This window comes from Corvus cornix, chromosome 3, assembly GCF_000738735.6.
Source record: "Corvus cornix cornix isolate S_Up_H32 chromosome 3, ASM73873v5, whole genome shotgun sequence".
NCBI classification, from domain to species: Eukaryota; Metazoa; Chordata; class Aves; order Passeriformes; family Corvidae; genus Corvus; species Corvus cornix.
Window position 1 is genome coordinate 25,633,676 of NC_047056.1, and position 23,880 is coordinate 25,657,555.

At 38.2% G+C, this 23,880-nt stretch overlaps 1 protein-coding gene across 2 annotated transcripts in view; it reads right to left on the bottom strand.

Annotated features, from left to right (window-relative positions):
• Window positions 1-23,880, bottom strand: part of THADA (THADA armadillo repeat containing) — a 154,675-nt gene that overhangs the window by 130,616 nt on the left and 179 nt on the right. For both annotated transcript variants that reach the window (XR_005604050.1, XM_010393672.4), the window contains exons 2-22: window positions 22,728-22,823; window positions 21,277-21,371; window positions 20,733-20,863; window positions 19,871-20,019; window positions 19,691-19,723; window positions 19,110-19,158; window positions 18,008-18,198; window positions 17,225-17,319; window positions 16,724-16,944; window positions 15,106-15,797; window positions 14,319-14,470; window positions 14,026-14,181; window positions 12,695-12,817; window positions 11,647-11,770; window positions 10,047-10,195; window positions 8,982-9,192; window positions 7,451-7,586; window positions 6,974-7,110; window positions 6,392-6,547; window positions 5,066-5,223; window positions 472-581 (exon numbers count right to left, since the gene is read on the bottom strand). Coding sequence is in view for 1 of the 2 variants with exons in the window: in XM_010393672.4 (XP_010391974.3) it covers window positions 472-581; window positions 5,066-5,223; window positions 6,392-6,547; window positions 6,974-7,110; window positions 7,451-7,586; window positions 8,982-9,192; window positions 10,047-10,195; window positions 11,647-11,770; window positions 12,695-12,817; window positions 14,026-14,181; window positions 14,319-14,470; window positions 15,106-15,797; window positions 16,724-16,944; window positions 17,225-17,319; window positions 18,008-18,198; window positions 19,110-19,158; window positions 19,691-19,723; window positions 19,871-20,019; window positions 20,733-20,863; window positions 21,277-21,371; window positions 22,728-22,803 (3,344 nt within the window). In the remaining variant the exon portion in view is untranslated. The remainder of the gene's footprint in view (window positions 1-471; window positions 582-5,065; window positions 5,224-6,391; window positions 6,548-6,973; window positions 7,111-7,450; window positions 7,587-8,981; window positions 9,193-10,046; window positions 10,196-11,646; window positions 11,771-12,694; window positions 12,818-14,025; window positions 14,182-14,318; window positions 14,471-15,105; window positions 15,798-16,723; window positions 16,945-17,224; window positions 17,320-18,007; window positions 18,199-19,109; window positions 19,159-19,690; window positions 19,724-19,870; window positions 20,020-20,732; window positions 20,864-21,276; window positions 21,372-22,727; window positions 22,824-23,880) is intronic.

Genomic DNA, 23,880 nt, shown 5'->3' on the forward strand with positions numbered 1-23,880 from the left:
AACCAGAGTGCATATCACACCTTGTGATGCACTGTCAGGTAGTCTTCCAAATGTCACAATAGCCAACTCAGTGACAGGTAATAGAAGTTTCCAAGAAAATGCCCTGGCTAAAGCAAAAAGTCTGGCATACATTTTCATAAAGCACCAGAAAAGGGGAGTGAAATGGGGGAACTTGACACTCCTACTTTTCCCAAGAGTTTTTAAGAGCTGTTCAGGAAACTAACATGCCAGAAACAAAGAAAAATGAAGCAAGCATTATAGGTCTGTATCATTTTTCAATGCCTAAGCGCCATCTCTAAGTATTGCACTCCAAGTCACAGACATCATGTAAGTGCCATAATCATGCCTGCACCAAATGTAAATAAAATCTACATGAAAGCAAGGATCTGCCTGCACAGTCAGTTTCAGGATCAATGCCAAAGTTTGGTAAAACAATTCTATTAAAAACACAGCAAGTTGCCCATCTTCTACCTGGAAAGCATTTCTGTAAGTTGCACAAAGCCAGCATATGCCAATTCAAATGCACCCCTGTGCCTTGATTGCAGCAGATGATGTTTAAAGTAATCACCAATATTTTTAACCTAAAAAAGAAAAAAAAAAAGCTATTAGGCCATTTGAAATTATACACACATTATTTATATACGCAAAATATTCTGCAGTTAAAAGCAGCAATCCTCCCCCTTGTTGCAAAGGTCACTGGAACAAGCAAAAAGCAAGTCCTATAATAAACAACCATTTACTTTAATGATAACAAATATTATACTCAATCTTTTAGGTTAAAGGGGTAGTTCTGTATTCTTTAAAAAAGGCCAAAAATATAAAGGACATAAAATTGGTTATTTGTCCATGATGGACATACTCAGATTTTAATAAAAGAAAGAGACAACTCTGATTTTTAGGGGGAAACAAATTCAGAAACCTTCTTGTTTGCCTACATGCTTGCCTAAAATCCCAAAGAAAATACCAAATAAAGCATAACAGCATAAAAAAACCCCTAAAAATATTTAAGATATTAAATTCAAACTCCAAAAATTGTACCAAAGGGAGACAAATCTACATTAGACTAGGTAATACTTAGATAAATACAATTTTTTAACGTTCCAGAATTCTGCATAATTGCTGTTGACCATTGGAAACAATTTTAAAATGAAGAAGATGTTGTAGTAATGAAAGCTATTTTTAAAAGCATTAAAACATAAATATGATAACTAAACTTCCACTTAAGAGTTACACTCTACAGCTCTATTACAATAACAAGCTTTTAAATCTGTTTGGAAGCTTACAGATCCACACAATCTCATTCCACGGAGCATAGGCTGTCTTGTTTGTTGATTTTTTTTCTTTTAATTCTCATCAACTTTCAAGGTCTAAATCAAACTTCCCATTTAATTTGTTTAAAATGCATAGCACGTACTTAATGCCATTATGCAAAATTTTCTTCAGGGGTCCTTCTTAAAAGTTCTCCTGTAAAAGTTTCTTTAAAGCTTTTATATAAAAACATGCATAAAATCACATCAAGCTTCTTATAAAATTCAGCTTGTTCTGTTACTTATACAATTACTCTAATACTTTAATAGTCTGACAAGTAATTAAGTTGTATGGGAAGTTAATGTCGTATCTACCTATATGGTTTTTCAACCTCCTGTTAAGTAATTTGCATCACCCAAGCAATGAGATTGCAATAATTTAATAAAAAAAACCCAAATCTGAGAGTCTACATATTATTTCCTGCAGCTAAAACTCACTTAATGCGAAACACACAATAACTGGAGATACTTGAGCTAAAAAAGTTATTTCTGAGATGATTTTAAGGTAGCTTATGTAGCCACAGGGTTTCATTTCAGCCTTCTAGTCCAAACAGGAGGAGTAAGTGCCCCTTATGCACAAGGGGCTGACCCACAGACAGAGCAGTTCTCCAGGTGTGTAAACAAAACCAAACCAAGAAAACCATACACATGCAAATCAATTTGCCAGCCTGTCCCAGCACCATGCTTATGTTTTTAGAAAAATTCATATGAGGGGGTTTTTTTTGGTGATGTAACTTTCAACTTTACTATTTACACTTCTGAGCTTTCTGCAACAGTCAAGCTGACTAGAAGCTTGCATCAAATTGAACTCACAGGTTGGAAGAAGCACTGCCACAACTCAGTTCTTTGTCAGAAATTTATAATGTAACAGGTAAGTCTTACTAATTCAACAACCAACAAGTTACAGGGCAACACTTGCTGCTGAAGGCAAGAATCTGGGTACTCAAGATAGAAATTGTCTACAACATCTTCCAGAAGATTAATACAGGCAATTGGACAGTTAAGTTTTTACTTCTGCTGCCTGTTTCTTTACACTTTGGCACATAGCTCTGGCAAGCTTAACTCTCAAAACTGTCTTAAAACTTCCCAGGTGAGATAAACAGGAGTTTGAGGAAGAGCTTAATGTTCCCCCAGACTTGGAGCGTTCATGGTTTGCAGATCATATGACAAAAGCAACACAAAATCTTCATTAGATGGCATTTTGTCTATCACCTGGTGGTTACGTGATACTATTTCTGTTAGTTTTCTTAACAGGCAGAACTTTGAGCCTGCCATCTCTGGACTTTTGGGATCAGATGGAAAATGAGAAGTAGAATATGCATTTGAATAGAGGGAGGTTCCTCCAGCTATACTCTTCACTTCCTATGTCTATTTCTATTTCTGAAGGCAAGGCCACCACTGTAAAACAGCTGAGGTTTTGAAGACTCCTCTATACACACATCTGCACACCAAGGAGCTGAAGATGTCACAGCCAGTGCACACCAGACCATCAACTGCCACGTAAACCCAATTTCCTACTCAAAAGACAAGGAGAGTGCAAATGTGATACTGTCCCAACTTCCTAGCAACAACAATAAAGCATCATGCACAAGCTGCCTCCCTGCCAGCCCCTCCCCCATAGGTAGACAGCACAATGGGCAGCACTAGTGCTACAAAGGGTAGCCCCCAGCACCACACTGCCTACCACGAGGCAGTTCTGTTGTGCCATTTCCTAATGCACACCAGCACTGTAAGACACTGTCTGTCCACCTGCATGCTCCATTAAAAAAGCAGGTACAAGCAATCAGAAGACTCTGAGCAAATTCAGCACTCACTGTGATCTTTTGGGTGAATAAATTATGACAACATCGATCCCATAAGGCACAATTCAATACAGTAACTGACCTAGATGTGGAGCAAGGTACAACAGGAAGAAGGTTTGCAACAGGATGAGACAGACTGGCCAAGAGGTGCTCCCAGATTTTTTTCAACAATTACTTAGCTCTGGCTCAAGGCAACATGACCAAGGTTTCTCTCAAAGTTTTCCTTCTCTGTATTCTTAAATCTCTTTCAATACTTGTAAAACGAAGAAAAAGAATGGGGAACTTGAAAGAAAAGTTCTACATGCATAAGATAACAAAATCCAGTTTTCTATTTGTCAACACTGAAAAGTGTTTAATAAGTCTGAAGTCCCAGCAGTTATGACATTGACATATGTAGTCATTTCTGATGAAATTCCCTTTTATTTTTTTATACAAATTATGACCTAAAGTTACAAAAAGTATAGAGAAAATGCCCACACTTTTCCTACAGTATTTATTAGGCACTTAGCCAAACTGTATTTCTTTGTGTATGTGCTTGCAAGCCTGAGGAAAATCAGGATTTCAAACTGACTTCTCAAGAATTAGCCTTCTTCCAACTAGAATGTAGGCATTCTGTTTTACAGGAAGGCATCTGAAGCATAAACAAGCTGAAGAGGCATCTATAAACAAAGAAGGTATCTTCATAGAATCACAGAAAATCCTGAGCTGGAAGGGACCCACAAGGACCATCCAAGTCCAACTCCTTCCTTAATAATGTATTATTTCTGAAAGAGCACCTATCAATGTCTGCTTTCCAAAAACACACATGCTGCCGTTTGACTCATTCTAAAACACCAATTCCTCTTTGACTTGGTGCAGATTAAGGAACATAATGGTAGACATGCATATCTGTTCTCTCATCTGCCCTCCAGACCCCTGCAACAATACAAGCACAGCTGTTAACCAGATGAAAACATGAGGACTGGAGACAATGCAAGAATAAAGACACCAACACTATTCCCATGGCACCACAACATCAGACAAGAAATAAGATCTGGAGTACATAACACTATTTTTTATTTTAAAATATAAAGTTCTAACGCCTAAGAAAAACTAATTAAGTGTTTTCTGTTGGAAACAAAAAGAGGTTAAAAAGTAGTTGGTCTTTCATATTTCAGCCTTCTATGCAGACTGGTTTTGTTGAAACATACGGAAATGAAAAGGTCATCAATTAAAAACAGAAATTTAATAAACACAAAATATTTCCCAAATAAATGCCCACGGTAATCTAATTTCTTGTAAACACTGAACTCAACATTCTGCAAGAGACAGATGGCATATTAATAGTTCTGATTTCTTAAACTAAAAGAAATTGGAGGAAAAAGACACAGTCACATTACATACAAATTATTCATAATAACAGATAGGAGGAGGACAAGACTAAGACTAGTCAGCATGTTTGACTTTCAGAACTACTGACAATGAAGTTTAATTAAGGAAGAGCTTTAAGCAGAATCCCAATATGTAGAGTACAAAATGACACAAAAGAAACTCTGAACATGATGTCAGTTTAGAAGTTTTTTAGCAGTTCTACTAGTGATTAATATATCCTGAGAGAGAGAGAGACAAAGGGGAGGGTGGCAGGCAGGCACTGGTATCCCTAAATACAGCATACACCTCAAATAATCCAATACAACTAGAATGAATGAGTTTGTTAGTTATGTATAATAATTTCTTCTCTTATCTGTTTCTACTGTAGTTACACTTTCTGAATACCATTTGATCACAACAAGACTGCTAATCAGGTATTATAAACAAAGAAAACCCTGACACCATGACAATTTAAAAAAAATTTAAAACCCACAACTTTTCCCAAATAGAACACAGATTTAAGAAAAAGGTTTTTGGAAAACTGCCTTCGCCGCACCACCAGCCAAGAGGAATTTGCAGGTTTTATAATAAAAATTACTTCCCTACCTGCTCTACAGTAATCAACGCATCTGAAGGTTCAGATGTAGTCTGTGAAGGCAAAAGCTTACACAGTGTCCCTAAGAGCAGAGATACTTCCTTCATGCTTCTCCAGCAACACACAAGAACCATTTGAGCCGTGACATCACACGCTTGCCTGTCTTTGCCTTAAAAATAAAAAAAACAAATGCAATGGCGTAACTCAGGGTTCTCAGATGCAGATGTGTAATTTAAACCTTGCTTAGCCTGACTGTCCAACAAAACACAAATAACTGTGATAAAATTTCTAAGCTTGCCTACCCAAAAGATAATTCAGTCTTGCTGACCCTAATTGCTTTCCTTGCTCAACAGTTGCTGTACTTTCTTGCCCTTGGAAAAGCCAGTAGTATAAACGTTTTACCAGGGAAGTGCTGTGTGAAAGAGTAGAGGTCTTTCGGTCACCACTGCTATTTACTTGCCCACTGTACTATCGAAACATCTCCAACGTTGGAGGCAGGCATTCCCCGATCCATCGCTCCCCGTACGCTCCGCGGGCGCCGCGCAGAAGGGAAAAAAAAGGGAAAAAAAGCGAAAAAAAGGGCCGGCCAGGGCACCGCGTTCGTGACGCGCCGCCGCCACCTGGTGGCCACTGCGGCACTTGCACGCGTTTACCCCTTCCCCTCATGAAACGAAACATACGGCCCCGCCAAACTATTTTAAACATAGGAAAGGGCAACCGGGGAAAGGAAGTTCAAAAGCCTGCATAAACTGTTAAATTCTTAAATGTACGGATATTCTATAAATTTATTCTGGACTACATTAAAGGTCCCAAGGTTTACAATTTCTTCAACGTTATAAGGTTCGATTTCATGGCTGCTATTCATTATAACAGACAAATACTACCTAACATTGTACCACTGGAATCTTTCAAACTGAAGCTTCTGTTTTTGTAATTTCATGCAACAGGAGTTCTTGCGTGAACATATTCTCCACTAGCCTCACATACACTAGAGAGGAAAATCACAGTAACACTTTTCAACAAGAAATTAATTAGAAGCATTGCTTGATAGAAAAGGTGCTCAAGATTGTCTGGCCAGCGCAGTTACAGCAACAGAGTCTAGGCCAGTATCAAAACAACTAATTTTCACTTGTGTTTTAAGAGAGATTAGCCACAATCTTCCAGAAGCACAATGAATTAAGACTGCAGTCTTTAAAACCACGTCCATGGATAAGTAGCTTCTGATGGGTAAGAACTGAAACATTATATAAGCTAGTAATTTCCAGCTGATCATCCATATAAAATGCCTCATCTATAAAAAAACCTTGATTTAATTACTAATATAGCCTTGGATTTACCTCTCATTTCTGTGCAAATACTTTTCGTTGGCCTCTGGTCCAGCTTTTCAGATTCTTCTTTGCAGTGTTCTTTCAGAATTTTTGCTTGCATAAAGTAATCATTCGTGTCCTGTGGTTGTATCTCATGCAGAATCATCTGCAGACGACCTGCACTTTCTGCACATTAAACAAAAGGGAGATTTAAGATAGCTTTGTCTTCTACTTCCAGTTCTTTATACTGATGTAATTCATTTGGGATGTATCAGTACAAAAGAAAGCTATTAACATTTAAACAAAAAAAAAAAAAAACCAAACCCACAACAAGGTTCTATGGTGATTAGAAAGATTAAGGAAGAAAACCAGAATTTACAGTCCCGTTTTGAAAGAGATGCAACAACACAATCCGCAAGTGTTTATGGGCTTTTTAGTGAAGAAGTTAAGACAACTTTATCAGAAATTAAAAGAGTGACTTAAGATTATGATGTAAAATGAGAAGCTGAAAGGGAGGGGTGCTCAGCCTAGTTCTGAATGATTGCAAGACAGAGACCTTCAGGAGCACCAGATTTTAAAAAAACTCTTTTGGGATTCTGTTTGGTTTTTTACCTGGATCACTGTCCATTGGAATAAGACCCTCTGGTGAAGAGCTCTGTACTACTGGTGATACTACAGCAGAGAGGCTGTATGACATCAGAATGAGCCTGGTCACCATTTCCTTCCATTCAGACACCAGTGTCAAGTTACTTATGGAAAAAAAAAAAAAAAAATCAAAATCACAACCAAAACATATCACGACATGGAATAAAAATAATTTTGTATTTAAAAGAAAGAACCAAAATTACAAACACTTCTACAACAATATTTATGAAAACTATAAATAGTGTAGAGACTGAAAAGTCTTAAGGCTGAGTTTAACGCATACAAAGGAAGTACCAAACACTGCAGCAGCCAGGAAGAGTTCTAAAGGCCACAGGTACTGGATTTCCTTATAAATAATACTGCATGCTTTTCTGTTCTCCTGAATAGCTCTCCCACTGCACTTAAATATGGAGTTACAACTTCCTATTTAGTATTTTTACTTACTTGAAGGGTAATTGCTTCAAAGCCCCAGTTATACAGTGCACTCTCCCATACATGGGGAATGATGCTGCTGCCTGAAGCAGACACTTCTTGGCTTGGAGTATTTCTTCTTCAACATTCACCAACAAGAGCTTGATAACTAAAACATTTTAAAGCACAGATTTGCATTGTACATTCATATATTGTATTTTCTAAGAAAAAAATCTGCTTTAAGAAACAGGAATAAAACCTGTTTACACAACAATTCAGTGGAATATGCACAGCAATTTCCTTTATTATACTTTTCCCTCTTTTGTCATTGAAATGTATGTTACCCCTCATTTTCAGTTACCTAAACTCCAGCAATATTTGTTATAGTCAATTTAATCTGTCTCTCTGAATCAAATGGCAGCTGTGAAAAGCACAACCCAGATCCGGGTTTGCTCAGAGACAATCCCACAGCTCATGATGAAGACACAAGGAGTTACCTACCACCTACTGCAAGTCAGACTTCACCCTTCCAGCCACATTAATACAATGATGAGTACAGCAGAATATTAAAGATCAAAAGTTCATGATTAAATATTTGAACCTTATGTTTTCCACTAAAAAACCTGACCAATTTTCAAGGATAGACGTGCCTATTTTAATCCTATTTATACCTTGTGACATCTCAGTGCCAGAATCAGAACAAATTAAAGACCCTAACAAGGAACCATGGATCACCAACAGCAGCAGATACCCCAGAGCAATGAGCCATGAGGTTATCCACGTTTCCTTCACTTATGGCAACCACAGCCATGTCTCAAAATCATTATTTCACTGCATATAAAGAAAGTATTAACAGGAATCTGCAGAGAAACCAAAAACGGCACAAAAAGCTATACCAAAAACAGCACGTTTACTACAAATTATATAAAGTGGTTTTTTACAAATAACGAATTTAAGTATTTTAGTTTTACTGAAAACTACGAAAGTTAGAAGAAGCTTGATTAATGAATTTGCCACACCCACCAGATCTAGAGCCCTGTCATCTTTCATCCGGGGCACTAAACCAAACAAAAATATTCCACATGTGAGCAAAGCCTCATTCCTGTGAATGTGTATTCACAGGACTGCAAATCACCCAGAAAAATGGGTCCAAGAGAACAGAGCTCCAAGGGGCAGCACTGCAAACATCAAGTACTGAAACACACGCAGACCGCCTACAGCTGCCTTCCCCCTGCGTGAGTGAGCTCTTAGGGGAAGCAGAGGGTCCTCCCCTGCACTTGGTGCACTCAGCTTCACCAGGCTCACTACCTGGGCCTCCATAGCACTTTCAAATGTCACTGCTCAAAATAGTAACAAAAGCCATCTTTTAGAATATTCAACACACTCAACACAAACAGGACTAGATTAAGATCTTACTAAAGAACCTGGCTTCTTAACACCAGAACAAATATACTTAAAATCCTGTTAGAAATAAACATCTCTTACTAAACCTCCTACCAAAAGCCTTATGGAAAAGCAGCAAACTTTCAACAAATATAAAAAAACTTTTCCCCCCAAATCTTACCTGCCAAAGTGTTCTTCTCCACTGTACTCACTGATGTGTTTTCATCCATCTGGGGGTTATGTTCAAGCCATTTTCCCAAACAACTGTTCTGCAGTCCTTCATGATACACTAAAAAGTTCAACAAATACGAAGCGGTGACACAATCATATGGCTTGGTACTTGTGCTGAGATCCATTGCTGCTTGGAATAGGAGATCTAGATTTTCAGAATCCTGAAAAAAAAAACCAAAGCAGTAATATTGCTCATTTCATTGAGCTTCCAGATTGATTTAACTAAACTTCTTACCACCCAGGAACCTGAGAACCTGCTTTTCATTAGGTCTGCTGGTAGGTATTTCTTAAGGAACACTTATTTTGTGCACTGACAGCCTTACACTCAAAACATGCATGTGCATGTATTTAGCAAGGATACAATTACATAGACATTGAGGATGGAGACAGCCATTTATAAAGCAGTATTCAATCACACTGCACTTCACAGGAAAATTTTTCTTTTTCAAAATACTGTGTTTTATCTTCCAATGGACATTAAAGAGAAGCAAAGTTTACTTGGAAGCAGTATTTGTTCACGTGTACTAATTAAATTAAAAATAATTTCTCCTGAAGTTACTACAGACAAATCAGTATCAAGTCAAAGGGCAAAATTTGTGAGAAATAAAAAAAACCAATCAGATAATGAAATCTGAGATCAATCAGAAATGAAAGGAAACAGGGAGCTGACATTTTTAAAAGTCCAAGAATAACCAAGTCAAAATGCCTCAATCATTTCCACAGGGAAGTCACAGCTAAGCAAAGAGCTTGCATTAACTATTTCTCTGATAGTTCATCATCATACCCAACAAACTTCCCAAACCCCTTCACCCACTAGTGCAACAAGCCTCCTTAGGTAAGGGCAGAAGCTGTGTAAAAATACACAGAAGGTGCTAGTGATTAACTCTACTGCAGGCAACTTGGACCGGCTTCTAAGGTTTAGGAATCATGCTCTGTACCTAACCCAAGCACCTGGTATACTACAGAACATTCATCTTCCACAAAGTTACTCCCTTTAAACTCTTCAAGTTCATACCTGTAAATTCAATGCAACATCACGCAGCTTCATCAAAAGCCTAAATGCCAGAATTTTTACTTCCTCAAAAGTACTGGCAAAACACTGGATCAAAGTTTGGACACGAGCACAATCCATCTCCTGATCCAACTGAAAAACTTGTGCCTGGCCTGCTCAAAGAAATTAATGCCTTAGATAAGTTTTGCTGTAACTCTTGTCAGAATAATCACTGTCTTCACATTCTGCTTTGCTATACTAAAAGAAGCATTAAAATTTCAGTTAAATTATTATTTAATATTATTTCTCTTAATAGGACTTAAAATACCATGTTTACTGTTATGAATTAAAATACTGTTATGACTCCTTATCCAAAAAATTACTTAGTAATACAGAAAATAACTTATTGCCAAAAACAGAATCCCATTTACTCCCATTAAATTCAGCATTGAAAATAATTTTTATTTAGTTTTGCTTAAAAATTCTTTTCCTGTAAGTATGTAATATTAGAAAATAATTCCTTTCAAAAAAGAGGTTAAAAGCTTCAGTGCATTTTGGTGCTTGGTGTTTTGAGTTATTTTACATAGGAATAATCCCTGAAAACGTAAGCCATTACAATTTCTTTTGGTTTTAATTTAGATGTAAATGAGTTGTGAATTCTGGTGACTGGACCTAATGCTGTAAAGAAGAGAAAAATTTTAGGATATAAACAACTGCACCACACTACAGCACAGAACACAAAAGCTGAATTGCCTTTATAGAAGTTATGTTTAATTTATAAAATCCTCAACTGCTATTATAACAACTCAGGGTAACTTTCTGTTTTTAAAAAAAGCAGAAACAATATGCTAAAGCAGAAACAATATGCTACATACTCATAATAATAACATTAATGTGTTCATCATTTATCACGTGGTTTTGAGAAATGATTTAGCAAGGCGGCATTTTTTTATTCCCTCTCAAAATCAACTTTAATCTTAGACAATTCATTTCTTTAAAGAAAAATGCTACAATCTAGGACTGAAAACATATTTTTATGTTGGCCATATGATCCAGAGACAAGATTTAGCAAGATCATCAATACTCCAAGGCACTAACAAATACTTCTTGAATTAAGGTTGTTATAAAATAATGAAGAAAATTTAAAATAACAGCAGCACATCATCATTAACTGGCAATAAAATTGTTTTTTTATTTAGCATAATATGATAAGGATATGCAATATTTTTTAATCAAGAGTTTTTGTGAATTCAGCATTTCAAACTATGAAGATATTTGTACAGGACAAAGGAGCAAAGTTATCAAATACATTGAAATTTGTCCAGAAGTTTCTCATAATAACAAAAATAAACCTTGCTAAAAAACAGACTATTCAATAAAATCCAAATTTATAGAAGAAATGCAACAGGCCATAATTATTTGCATTTACTGCAATATTCCTTTTTCCAATAAAACTTCCTATGCTCCCTTGAGGTAAAACAAAAGCAACCCAGGAAATGCCATAGAAATTAAGGACTAAGAATACCCTTTGACAGAAACTGAGTAGTTGGCATAAAAGATACTTCTTCAATTCAACACCTCCCATGCCTACAGTCCATAAAAGTCTATAAATCAGGCTTCTCACCTTTTGGAGCAGAAAATATTTCTGCTATTGATTCCAAAATACTTAGTGCAGAAAACCTGGTTGGGTGTGATGAACCAGGAAACAATACCCCAAAAAGTCTGGTACACAGAGACGACATGAAATCCTTGGGGAGGGGGGAGGGGGGAACACACAAAAAAAATTAAGACAGTTTACTTGCTGCCCTACAAACAAAAGCCTAAGTAACTGAATTCAGGACACTCTGCTTTACCCCAAAAATTAGGACCTTACAACTAATTTTGGAAAAACAGGAGGCCGACATTCATAGTACAGACAGTTTATTGCTTCTTAGAGTACAGTGAAGGGTGCACAATCATTTGGGTTTCTAAACATAACAATTTTCCTTCCCCATCCCCACAAAAAGATGGCCATTGTTTCAAATCTTGAAAACCAGCTGACCGAGAAAAGCAGAACTCAAGGAATTGGTGCAAAGAAACTGACAATGTGAGCCTTAAAAAAGGATAAAAAGGACAGATACAAAAGATGTCTTCATGCTAAAGCTCATGTCATTCATTCTCTCACTCACTGATTATTCTAGAGACCTAGAAAAAGACTGAAGCTCAACTCATCTCTATTTCAAGTCCAAGTAACATGCACCATTTAAAGTTTGCTGCTAAATGGCCAAGAGATGACAGGACATTTACCCAATTTTTTTTTTTTTTTGATTGAGAGTCATCAAAACATCTCCAGCCACTCCTCACTTACTGCTGTTTCAATGCACATCATAGAGCAATCCCTCAGAAAATAACCTTTATTGGTTTTCAACAACATTGACCTTAAAGACACCCTCCAAATACCAGTGGGCATTCAGTTCATCAACAACAGTGTAATTAGTCAAAATTCACTGCACAAGTGCATCACAGTGGACAAGCTCCTCAGCAAAGTTTGGCTTCACAGGTTTTTTTCTTCTGCACTGCACTTTTGCCCAACACACACACACAGCCTAACTTGCCCAGTGGTGTTCAGGAACAATGAACTCTCAGAAACGCTCTCCCACCTCTATCACCTGCATCTCTAGCAGTCTACTTACTTTATATTGCTGCAAAATCCTCAAAGGAGGCATGTGAGTTGAGTTCTCAACTAACACTTGCTTGGTTTTATTTTGCTCCAATTTATAAAGCACTTGAGAACTTTCATGTATCCTGCAAAATAACTTTTAAAACAAAGCAAAACATACATGAGACAAGAATCATTGACAGCAAATTACGGGAAAGGCAGATTTTCAGCTTATTTTCCAAATCACATTGCTTATAATTTTTAGGAAGTTTGCATACAGCCTAACACAGAACAGATCCTTCCCTCTCCACTCCAAACCCAAGGTTTTCCTTCCCATCTCTCTTGTGACCAATTTTTTCTCTCCTCCCTCTACACCTCCAACACCTTCTTCCATCTCCCTCCTTAAATTCATGCCTAGCCTTCTCCTCCCAACTAATTTTCTGTGGAACTGTGCTCATCTGTAAATAAAATTCAGATAAAAAATTTAAAAATAAAAAATGTTAAAAAGTGCAGATCATTTCTACAGCCTCAGTGTCTCAAAGAGTTTGACTCACTTCAAAAGTGCTTCCTCCACCCCTTTGACTACCCACAAGTAATATTTCCCTTCTTATCACACTCCCACCAGCATGATTTTTCCACCTCATGTTCCTCAGTCTGCACCAAGTAAGAAAGGGAAGAGCTGGGATTTCTCTTTTGTTTTTGTCAAACTGACTCCCTCATTTTTCCCCCATCTCAAATTAATAATTTTCTCCTTCCACACTACCTTCTTTTGCCATAAACATCTTTCAAGATATTCTTTATACAAACATGGTTTCCTCGTTTTATCCCCGTGCTTCTACCATGAGCTACATGTGACCTTGGCAACTTCCACCACACGGACACTCATTCCCCCCAGGCTGTAATGGCACAGCCACATGTCAAGCTGTTCACTTAATATTCCTCTACTTTGTTTTCCAGGTTGGGTTTCTGAGGGTGACCAAGTGACTGAATTTGCTTGAGGTGTGACAAATCTGTGTAAGCACAACCTTAGGCCCCAGCAAAGGCAGCACCAGGTTCATTGCTGACTCCAGGGCGCATTGCTTTGCTACTGGCAAAGTGTGCAGGTGCTGACAGGTCAAGCAACACCCACCACCACCACCCATGGCCACGTTACTGTGCCTCTGCCACTGAATTCTTTGTTTAAGCCATCCTTGCCTGTGATGATTTAACACCATTTAGCTGGGTAATACAGACAGCATAGTCCTGGTCTCAGAGCTTCTTCTCTTTCCAATGAGCAACTTCATAACATACTCTTTTTTTTTTTCTTAAAGGGTGTTGTAACTAACTTAAGAGGCACATTAGACATTGCTCATAGCTTGAAGTTACCTTTCTCAGCAGAGAAACAATCTGTTGCCTTACGGAAGGAGATTGGCTGTTCAGGTTGTACATCATAAAAAACTGAATTAGTTGCATTTCTTCCAGAGACACAATTTCTGTAGTACGATGGGTTTCACACAGTAAACCTAAAGCATCAATGCAAACCTGAAAGATATTTAAAAGTTAACCACAAAGGATTTACTGACACCTATGATGACACCTTTGTTTTAATACAATGCTAACACAGTAATCAGGATCAAATTGTTCTAATTCAAAGGACACATAAAAGGCTGTCCCTTTACCTGGTTGTGCTGATGAACTAGACCCTGTTTTATACACTCAGTGGATACAAGACCACTGCTCAAGATATTTGAAAGTTCCAGGTGTCCATGAGCCCTGGCAGTTCTCAAGCATGCCATTAATGCTCCAAGAGCTCCTCTAGTACTGCAAGAGCCTGAAGAAAATGAAAACCAGTAATAATTACTGTTTGATTAACACAAGTAATGTACTATTTGCAAAGCTTGTCAGAAACTCCCAATACTTTCACCATATGACCCACCCTCACCCCCCTTTTATTTCTACTCCATAAATCCTAAGAGACAGTGCTGCTATAGATTAAACTAGTTCTAAGTCACCTGGTTCTCAAAAAGCTTCATCTCAAACATGTCATATGAAAAAAAGACCTTATGAGGTCTCACAAGCCATTAGAGTCACACTAAACTACTTCAAAACTACAGGTGAATCATAACTCTCGTATCCACGTATTTACAAGAAAAACAATCTGTTAATGGCCACACCTGTGTAAGAAATAAAAAACAGTAGTAAAAAAATACAGAAATGTAACAAACCCTGGCATGTAAAGAGAACCATAAGGCACTCACAGAAGGAATACTAATTATTTTGCTCGTGGCATGATGACACACTTATGATTATTATTACTTTCACCTTAAAATACTAATAGCAATAACAACCATCTGGAATTTTTCTCCCAAATTAATTCTAACAATAGTAACAGACCAGAAATCACATGGCTAAGATTTTTTTTTTTAAATCCAATCATAATTCCAAATAGAAAGTTTATTTTCTTACCCAGATTAGCATCTGCAGAGGCCTGAAGAATTCTAATCATGTAGCTCAGACTGTCAGGGTTACATTTGAGCAATTTTGGTAAATAATAATCTATTATATAAGTAGTTTGGTCATGGTTTCCTTCACACAGTATTACCAGAAGAGGAGAAACCCAGAGGTCGTGCCACTGGTCAATCCAGGTGCCTTCCTGAAAACTTAAAGTAAAATGGGCCTTGTGATTTGTAAACATGACTTCCAGAAGATCACTAGCATAAGGTGCTAGAGACTGATCATTCATCACATCCAGGATTTGTACTGGAATTGTCCTGTCCAACTGCAATATATTTTCAGTGCCCACACACTCCACCAGACAGCCAAGAGAAGCATATTTCCCTTTTACATGCCAATCCAAGCTTAGTAAATGCTTTATCAGCCTTGCAAAGAATGGGTCTGATTTTCCATTGGATCCAGCAATGGTGGTTTGGTGTATCCGAAGAAGATTCTTAAAAATCAATTTGGTTTGGTGTCTAATAGCATCCAGAGGGTGATCCCAGTGTGTATAAATGTATTCCAGCAGCTTCCCAGTTATATCAGAGTTCCCATTAAGTTTGATTTTTAGATCTGGAGAGCCTGAAACAAGGGCAGCCAGTGCTGAATTAGTCCAAATAGCAAGGATTCTAGACAAAGATGTTGCTACACTGGATTCTTTTAACCTTTTAAAAAGAACAAACACAAAAAAGTTCATTATTTTCATTAATCAATTTTTACAAAAACAAATTTTGTATTTCAGAATAACTATTCATCACATTCATTTACCTTACATGAAAACAGGTTAGGAGACACAAGCCATTCATGGAGGAAAAGGAATGAACACAGAACTGCTTAGTTACCAGATATGCTATTAAGTGGTTGCAGCTAAACCCCCTAACAAAGGGGAAAAGAAATCATACAAGCCCCACAAAAATACAACAACAACAACAAAAAAAATTACTATGCACCTGCTAACATTTAAGCAGCTTTATGTTGTTGCATGCGTCTTGAAAACGTAAGGAAAACTTTTCCTTACCATATAAAACCATCAGAACTGAGTATCCTATGTACAAAAACAAAACCACAAAACTGACCTCCAAGGCACAATCAAAGGTTGAACTGAACACATGTTTTAATCTCCAATCCAATTGTGCTGGTGGGCTGTTAGATGCAAGCAGCCAATGCTTGCCACCAGAAAAAAAACCTGAAACTCATCTTACTTCAAGTATTCCAGTCACTGGCCCACTTTGCTTTCTTCTGAACTTTCAGGAGAAGAAAGTCCTGAAACTGAAGCTTATCTCTCTACGTAGGAACTGCTACTGACATACCTTACCATAAGGGAATTGATAAATTTATCCCATTCATGTTAGAAAACAAAATTTTAGCATGCAAGAAAAAATTGAAACTTATGCAACATCATTATATTTTTCGAATTTACAGAGTTTTTATGAACATATTAAAAAGATTGCATGATCTGTGGCAAAACCTAGTATCATTACAGTGACAACATCAGAGATATTCCACCAAGACCACAGGGGTCATGCAAAAATAGAATTAAAAAGATAAACCTCTCCTCCCAAACACAAAACAACACAAAACACAAACTTACTCTGAACTCAAAGACAACAAGACTGATGCAATATCTAATAACAGTTTCTCTCCATTTTCACCCATGCTGCCATTCTTCCAATCCAGCATAGCCAGTGCTCCATGGCAAAGGAAGAGCAGGACCGAGTCCGGGAGCTCTGCCGTGCACAGAACCCCACAGTTCCTCACAAACCACGCTGGCACAGCTGAGTGCTCCATTGTCCCAAGGAGCAAGTCACTGATCTGGAACACCAAAAGCACACCCATTACAGCATTTCAGCACAGCAGAAAAGCTATTTTGTGCATATCTTAGAAGATTTGAAGAGATTTCTTGTGAATAGTAGTTTCTAAAATTCAAAATCCAAGCCTTATGACATCATACAGCAAAGAGAGAAGAAAGGATCATACTCCAGCTAAGGACTGATAGAGAGGCTGGCAAGCCTTGGCATCGGTATCAGCAAAACCTCCAGACAACAGTGATAGCACCAAGACATTGCAGTCTTCAGCCAAGAAATGCACTTACCAGTGAAGGTAATTCCTCAACTGGTTCATACATAGCTCTAATAAACAGAATAACAGCCAGTCCTGAGGTAGTCTGAACAGTCTGCAGGAGCGTTGCTACACAGCAAAAATATTTTACATTAGAATGCAGGAAACACTGTGTACTAGAACTATGTATCAAAATTATAAAAGATGGTATTGGATTTTGCTAAACTACTTTTAGCATACTTTTAGCATTTTTGTGTATAATCACAAATCTGTAGTGTCCACCTACATAGCAAATATTAACAACTTTATCCTCCAGTGTAATAAGAAACTGCTAAAACCTTTAACAGAAGAAAACACAGGACTGCCCACCAAGGCAAGGAGGGCTGTGGCAGAGCCTACTGACGTGTGTTAAATTCTTCTGTACAAAAATGTCTGTATGAGAAGAAACCACTATTAGTTATGGTGTGCCCATAAATAGTTCTGACAGCATATTTCATAGAGATGTAGATATTTCTGGTAGGCACAGACATTTGGTGACTCTCAAAAGCATTTCTGTTAGTTTCTGAATTATTAATAACAGCATTAACCTCAGTTTTTGTAGTGTGACAAGTTAAACTGTACACTCTAAAACTGCACACTCTAAAACTGCAATCCACAAATCATAGCTCGCCAAAAAAACAACTACTGCTCCCACTCCCACTAATCTCAATAGTTCAATTTCCATGCAAGCTAAACTAAGTTTTTATACATAGAGGTTGTTTACTACAAAGACAAAAAGTTAATAAAAATATTAGGGCTTGAATGTTACTAAACTTACCATCCATTAGGAAGTTTGTGGAACTTTTCAGTAAACTACACATACTTTGCCAAACAAAAGATTCATTGTGTTTCCAAAGGCTCCCCTGGATATTTTCTTGCAATTTCTGTATAAGCATCATTGAAACTTTAATGGCTATCAGTAAATCATGCATCAGCTGAGTCTGAACAATACGATTTCCATGATTCTTTCTGGGGGTGGGGGGGAAGGGGGAGGGAAGACAAGCAAGCACACAAAAAGGAAATTAAAACCATTCTTCACCATCCCCAGAAAACCATATTCTGCCAACTTTAGATAGAATTAATGGTAAAAACTAACTTACTGCTTGAGTTGATCAGATATGTAAACACAAGAAAACAAGGAGCAGACTCAAGGGTAGTCTGTTCAAATGAAGTAAACAAACAAAAATGACAAATTCTGCTACATTTTCTGCAGGTTCCTGTGACAAACTTTCAATCATATAATTCTGCCTGAGCAGAGCTGAACTTTTCCAAAAGCTTTCCAAAAAGGCCAACAGAACACAGTGCTGCTCTTTTCTAATTTTTCTTTTTTTTTTCCTCCTTTTAAATTTTTTTTAAGTAGTTCCTCCATGTACAAAGCATATTTCTATGATCTGACTTTAACAAGAAGACAGAAAATATCTAAACTTTCAGTGCACAAAACACTTCATTAAGTACCCCTCTCCTCTGGGTACACAATAAGAGACCACAGTGAAGAAGCCTCACTTTATGAGATGCTGGAAAATGTCAGGTGTATCAATACTGAACTAAACACTCATGGAACATGAAGGAGTTTTACTCCACCTGAACTTTACATCTATTAATTACACTGTTTAGTCACAATTCAGATAGCAAAACTCCAACTCAAAGGCCTCCCTTAGAAGTAGTAGCTCTAACAGTATCAGTGTCTTACCTCTCTTATATTACCATATTGCCACAAAAGAAACTGATCAGTTTTTATTTAAAATCTGCATCACTGTAAAATGATATTCCCATCTTTCATCAATGTATAGCTATCAAAGTGATATTTTAAACCAAACCAAATTATCTTGCAAGAGTGAAATAAAACCAGATAAAATAGAGCTTCTATTGAATTTACTTGCCTGTTTTCTTCCTGTATGTCAAGCAGCAACTTCTGCAGAAACTGAAGAACTAGTGAAAATAATCATGGTATGAATTTACTTACAAGAGAAATGGAACAGAAAATTTCCAGCAAAGAAATCACACATACATATCATACCCAGCTGCAATGAATAGTACCCATACAGTGGTGACTTCCATTCCACCAACAAATTAAACTGGTATTTCAGTACAGACAAAAACAAGCAATGCTAGAACAAAATCTCAAGTTGTTTTGCAAAAACCCGGTACACAAGTTTCCAACCCACTTGGCCCAATCCTGTGATAGATTCATTCTCCCTGGTACTCAGAATCACTCACTGGTACTCAAGATTTATATCGGGGGTTGCCCAATAAAGCAAAACTGACCCCTGGAAATTAAAGGTATAAATCACAGTCTTGTCTTTCACAAAAAAGTACCACATGAGGATACTAGTGTACTGAAAATTAACCAGGAAGAAATCAGACCTGACAGATATTCATGCCTACTTCAAATCACTTCTTCACACACCCCCCTCCCCCAAAAACGTGCAGTGGAGCTTATTTACTAGAAATGTGACTTTACCTTCTTCAAACAGGTTCTTAATACAGGCTCTACCTAGAGGAAAGAAAATACATTTTAAGTACTGAATACTTGCCAGCACTATCTATTTCCTGCAACTGCAAACATTACTATCAGGTGTGGCACCGAGGTGCAAACCAGTGCTGAGCAAGTTTAACCAGAAGACACTCAGTGCCACTGTACCTAAGCTGAAGTCCTCCATACAGGAAGCAAGGTTGTCCAGTACTTTTCTGTACAAATACACATCTGTGGTTTTCAGTTCTTCCCGAAGGCAGCACACAAAGCTTTGCACAGCTGACACCATCAAATGTCCAGGAAGACCATTCAGTGAACTGCAACAGGAAGAAACAGCACATTTAGTTTGCTTTTACTGAGGTGTTGAACATCCACTGCACAAAATCCATGTCAGCTAAAACTCCAATACACAGATGGATGTTTCTTCCCACATGAAAACATCATCTGTTTTAAAATTAACATGCAGGTTCTCAGTTTGCAGCTAGAAAACCTGTCAAAGGGGAGCACAGCTTTGGGGTGGCCACAACCAAATACAGGATGGAAGCCCTGCATCTCCGGACAACATTGACTGCTTTCAGACAAAGAAAGGAAGCAGCTAAGCACCAGATCTTAAAAAATGCTAAGGCTATAATAAATTCACTAAAGAAATACAGCAGTAATTGTGCAATAGAAAAAATTTATTGCAATAAAAATAGGCACAAGAAACCGCAGTTTAGATAGGATTCCTCTGAACTATCTTCTCCTGACAAAGCTGAAATTTTGTATTTTAAATTTCTATTCTGACATTGGATTTTAAAGTTCAAACTGCTAATTACACACTATGTTGTCTTTCCAATAATGAAAGAGATCAAAATAATGCTTCACATGGAAGATACTGATCTGATGATATATTATTTATGGTTAAGACACATATTAGTACTGCAAATTTTTAGAATTAAGTTACAGCAGTTTGTAGTGAATGACAAATTACTGACTTGTAGGTAAGGAAAGCATTTAGAAAAAAATAAAGGCTTACTACTCAATTTTTTACCTTGCTAATACTTTCTTCAAAGGATTCTTCCCACTTAATGAAAAATATGTCTCTCCCAAAACGTCCAAACAAGCTTTAACCATGGGATCACCTGCAGAGTTCTGATCCATCTGCTTCACCAATGGCATAATCTATAATCAAAAGAACACATGATGAACAAAAACCTCTGGATATACCATCTTCAACGGTGGCAGATTTCCCTCTCATCCAAGCATATGCTGAAAAACTGTTCTCCACCATTTCTCCTTGAGTTTCAAGTTTTAAATGTTTCAGGAACACCTCTAAAATCAAAAAACATACATACAAAATAGAAAACTTGGTATCACTTGCCTTCCACCATTTTCAGTAACTGTGGCCCTTGCTAATTTAAGTACTATGACTACATTTCTACCTGATGCACGTGCAGCAGTAACAACTGCTTTTCCTGTGTTTCCAGGAATGTACAAAGCATTGAAAGTTTATTTTAGAGCTGTATTTGCCATTAACAGTGCACAGGACACACTGTCAGTTACCAAAAACCACACTAACAACAGTGAAACCTTACCTGTTTAATACACTGGATCTGCTGGATGCCATTTCCCAGCTGTGCACAGTGCAGAAGTAGAGATGCCAGACTTTGCTCTTCAGTCGTTGAAAACCCTACATTTGGAAGAAGAGGATCTTTTTATGAAGTAATTACAATAAGCAGTATAAATAATACATGATTTACAATAAGAAGAAATGACTGCTAAATCCTTAGGGGTTTTTCCAGTTAGAGTAAACCCATTAGTGCCACAAACCCTTAAATCACCTTACAACACCTTAACACAACTTTTTTTTCCTAACAAATGAAAAAAATCAGCTTCACTGGAACACAACAGCAGGCCTCATCTGCAGTATGAAGACCACTTGCAAAAAATCACAGCATGGCTGAGTTGGAAGGGACCATCTGGTCCAACCCCACTGTTCAAGTAGGGTCACCTGGAGCTGGCTGCCCGGGATCATGGCCAGGTGGCTTCTGAGTACTTCCAAGGCTGGAGACTCCCTGACTTCCCTATGAAAGCTGTGCCAGTCCTCAGTCACCCTCACATTAAAAAAGTGTTTCCCTTCACATTAAAAAAGATGTTTAGAGGGAATCTTTTGTGTTTCAGTTTGTGCCCATGCCTTCCTGTCCTATCACTGCTCAGCAAAGAAAAAATACTGGCTCTGCCTCCCTTATGTCCTCCCTTCAGGTATTTTTTACACATTGCTAAGAGCCCCTGAGCCTTCTCTTCACCAGGCCAAGGAGACCCAGCTCTCTTAGCCTTTCCTCATAGGAGGGATGCTCCAGGCCCTTCACCATCTTAGCCCTTAGGTGGAGTCTGTCCAACATGTCCATATTACTCTTGTACAGGGGAGCCAAGAACTGGATGCAGCACTCCAGGTGGGACCTCACCAGTGCTACCTCAAAGTAACTTTAGCATACAAATCTTGTATTATTTAGTTTGGGTTTTTTTACAATAAATATCACTGGAAGTTTCTCTCATCAATCAAAAAAAATTCCTCACAAAAGAAAACACCATTTGAACAGTAGCTTTAAAACAAGCTAACTACAGAAAACACAAAGCCTGAGAAAATGACCTCCAGAGAACCCTTCCAACCTCAATCATTCTGTGATTCTTGGCAATTCAGTGTTATCCCACATATTAAGGCTAAAACATCAGATATCACTGAATTACAGGCCTGCCAGTAGAATCACAAGTAGGACCTTCTACTATCTTCAGACCAAAGATAAACAAAGTAAAGAGTTTTCAAACCAAAGCCACAATGCTCTAAAGGTTTTTTTTAACTCTGCCGAGGTAAGAAGTCATTGTCACTATAAAATAAAAACAAATCACAGCAGAGCAAACACACAAAAAACTCACAAAGCAAAACCACTAGAAATAAAACATAACAAGCAAAAAACCAGATCAATTTCAGCAGCTAGTCAAAGGCAAGAGAAATCACACATTAGTTCAGAAAAAAACCCCTACATACTCTGAAGTTTTTCAAGCTGATGATGATCAAGAAAGAATGCATCCACCTGAATTTCCTTCTTTTTCTTCAAAACCATTTTAGCTGATTAAGAAACGCCTGCTTAAAAAAACAAACAAAACAAAAAAACCAAAACAAACAGGTCACATGGTTTTAAAAACATAATTACAAACACTTCCTACAATAATGGTCTTTTCACTGTCCTACTGTCTTGAAATGTTTGTTGCATTATCTGTGCAATTTTTTTCAAGGAAATAGCTCTCTTTAACTTTATGAACTTCAACTATTTCCAGGAGTTCATCCAAAATTCACCCAAAATTCGTGATGCAAAATGGAAGTAATAGAAGAGGGGAATTGCTGTATGAATGACAACCTGTCTCATCACCGTTTGGAAACATCATACAAAAGCATGGAATTAATGCCACAAAACTTCCCTTGCTCAGTTTTACTGTTCTAAACTCATTCAACTTGTATTAAGGTCAGGTAAGAACTGTGCAGCAAATCAAACGGCTTTGCTATTATACAAATAGCAAGTTCTTTTTCGAACGGCAGTGGTGATTTAATACGCACTACAGTTTCACTGACTTCAAGCTCATTATCATGGAACGGCTGAGGTCGGAAGGGGCCTTCGGAGGTCATCTGGACCAATCTCCTGCTAAAGCCAGGCCACCTGGAACCAGCTACCCATATCCAGATATCTTCTGAATGTTTCCAAGCATGGAGACTCCACAGCCTCTCTGGAGCACCTGTGCCAGTGCTCGGGCACTTTCACTCCCCATCTGGTGCTTCTGATGGTCTCAAGAGACCCTCCCGTGTTTCAGTCTGCACCCATGGCCCCCTATCCTAACACCGGGCACCACGGAAGAGAGCCTGGACGCACCTTGTCTGCGCCTCCTCTCCCCGTATTCACACACTCTGGAAAGCTCTCCAGATCCCTTATCCCGTCCCAGCTGCAGCACCCAACGCGGCCGCCCTCAGCGGCCTCCGGGCGGTCACGAGCAGACGAGCGCCGGCCCGCCCGTGCCTCAGGGGCGGCGGCCGCCGGGCCCCGCTGCCCGCGAGTGCTCCGCGCCCTCCCTGCCCCAACAACCCCGCGCCCACAGCGGCACCGAGCGCTCGGCCGGACCCCGGGCCGGGCCACGCCGCCTTCGGCACC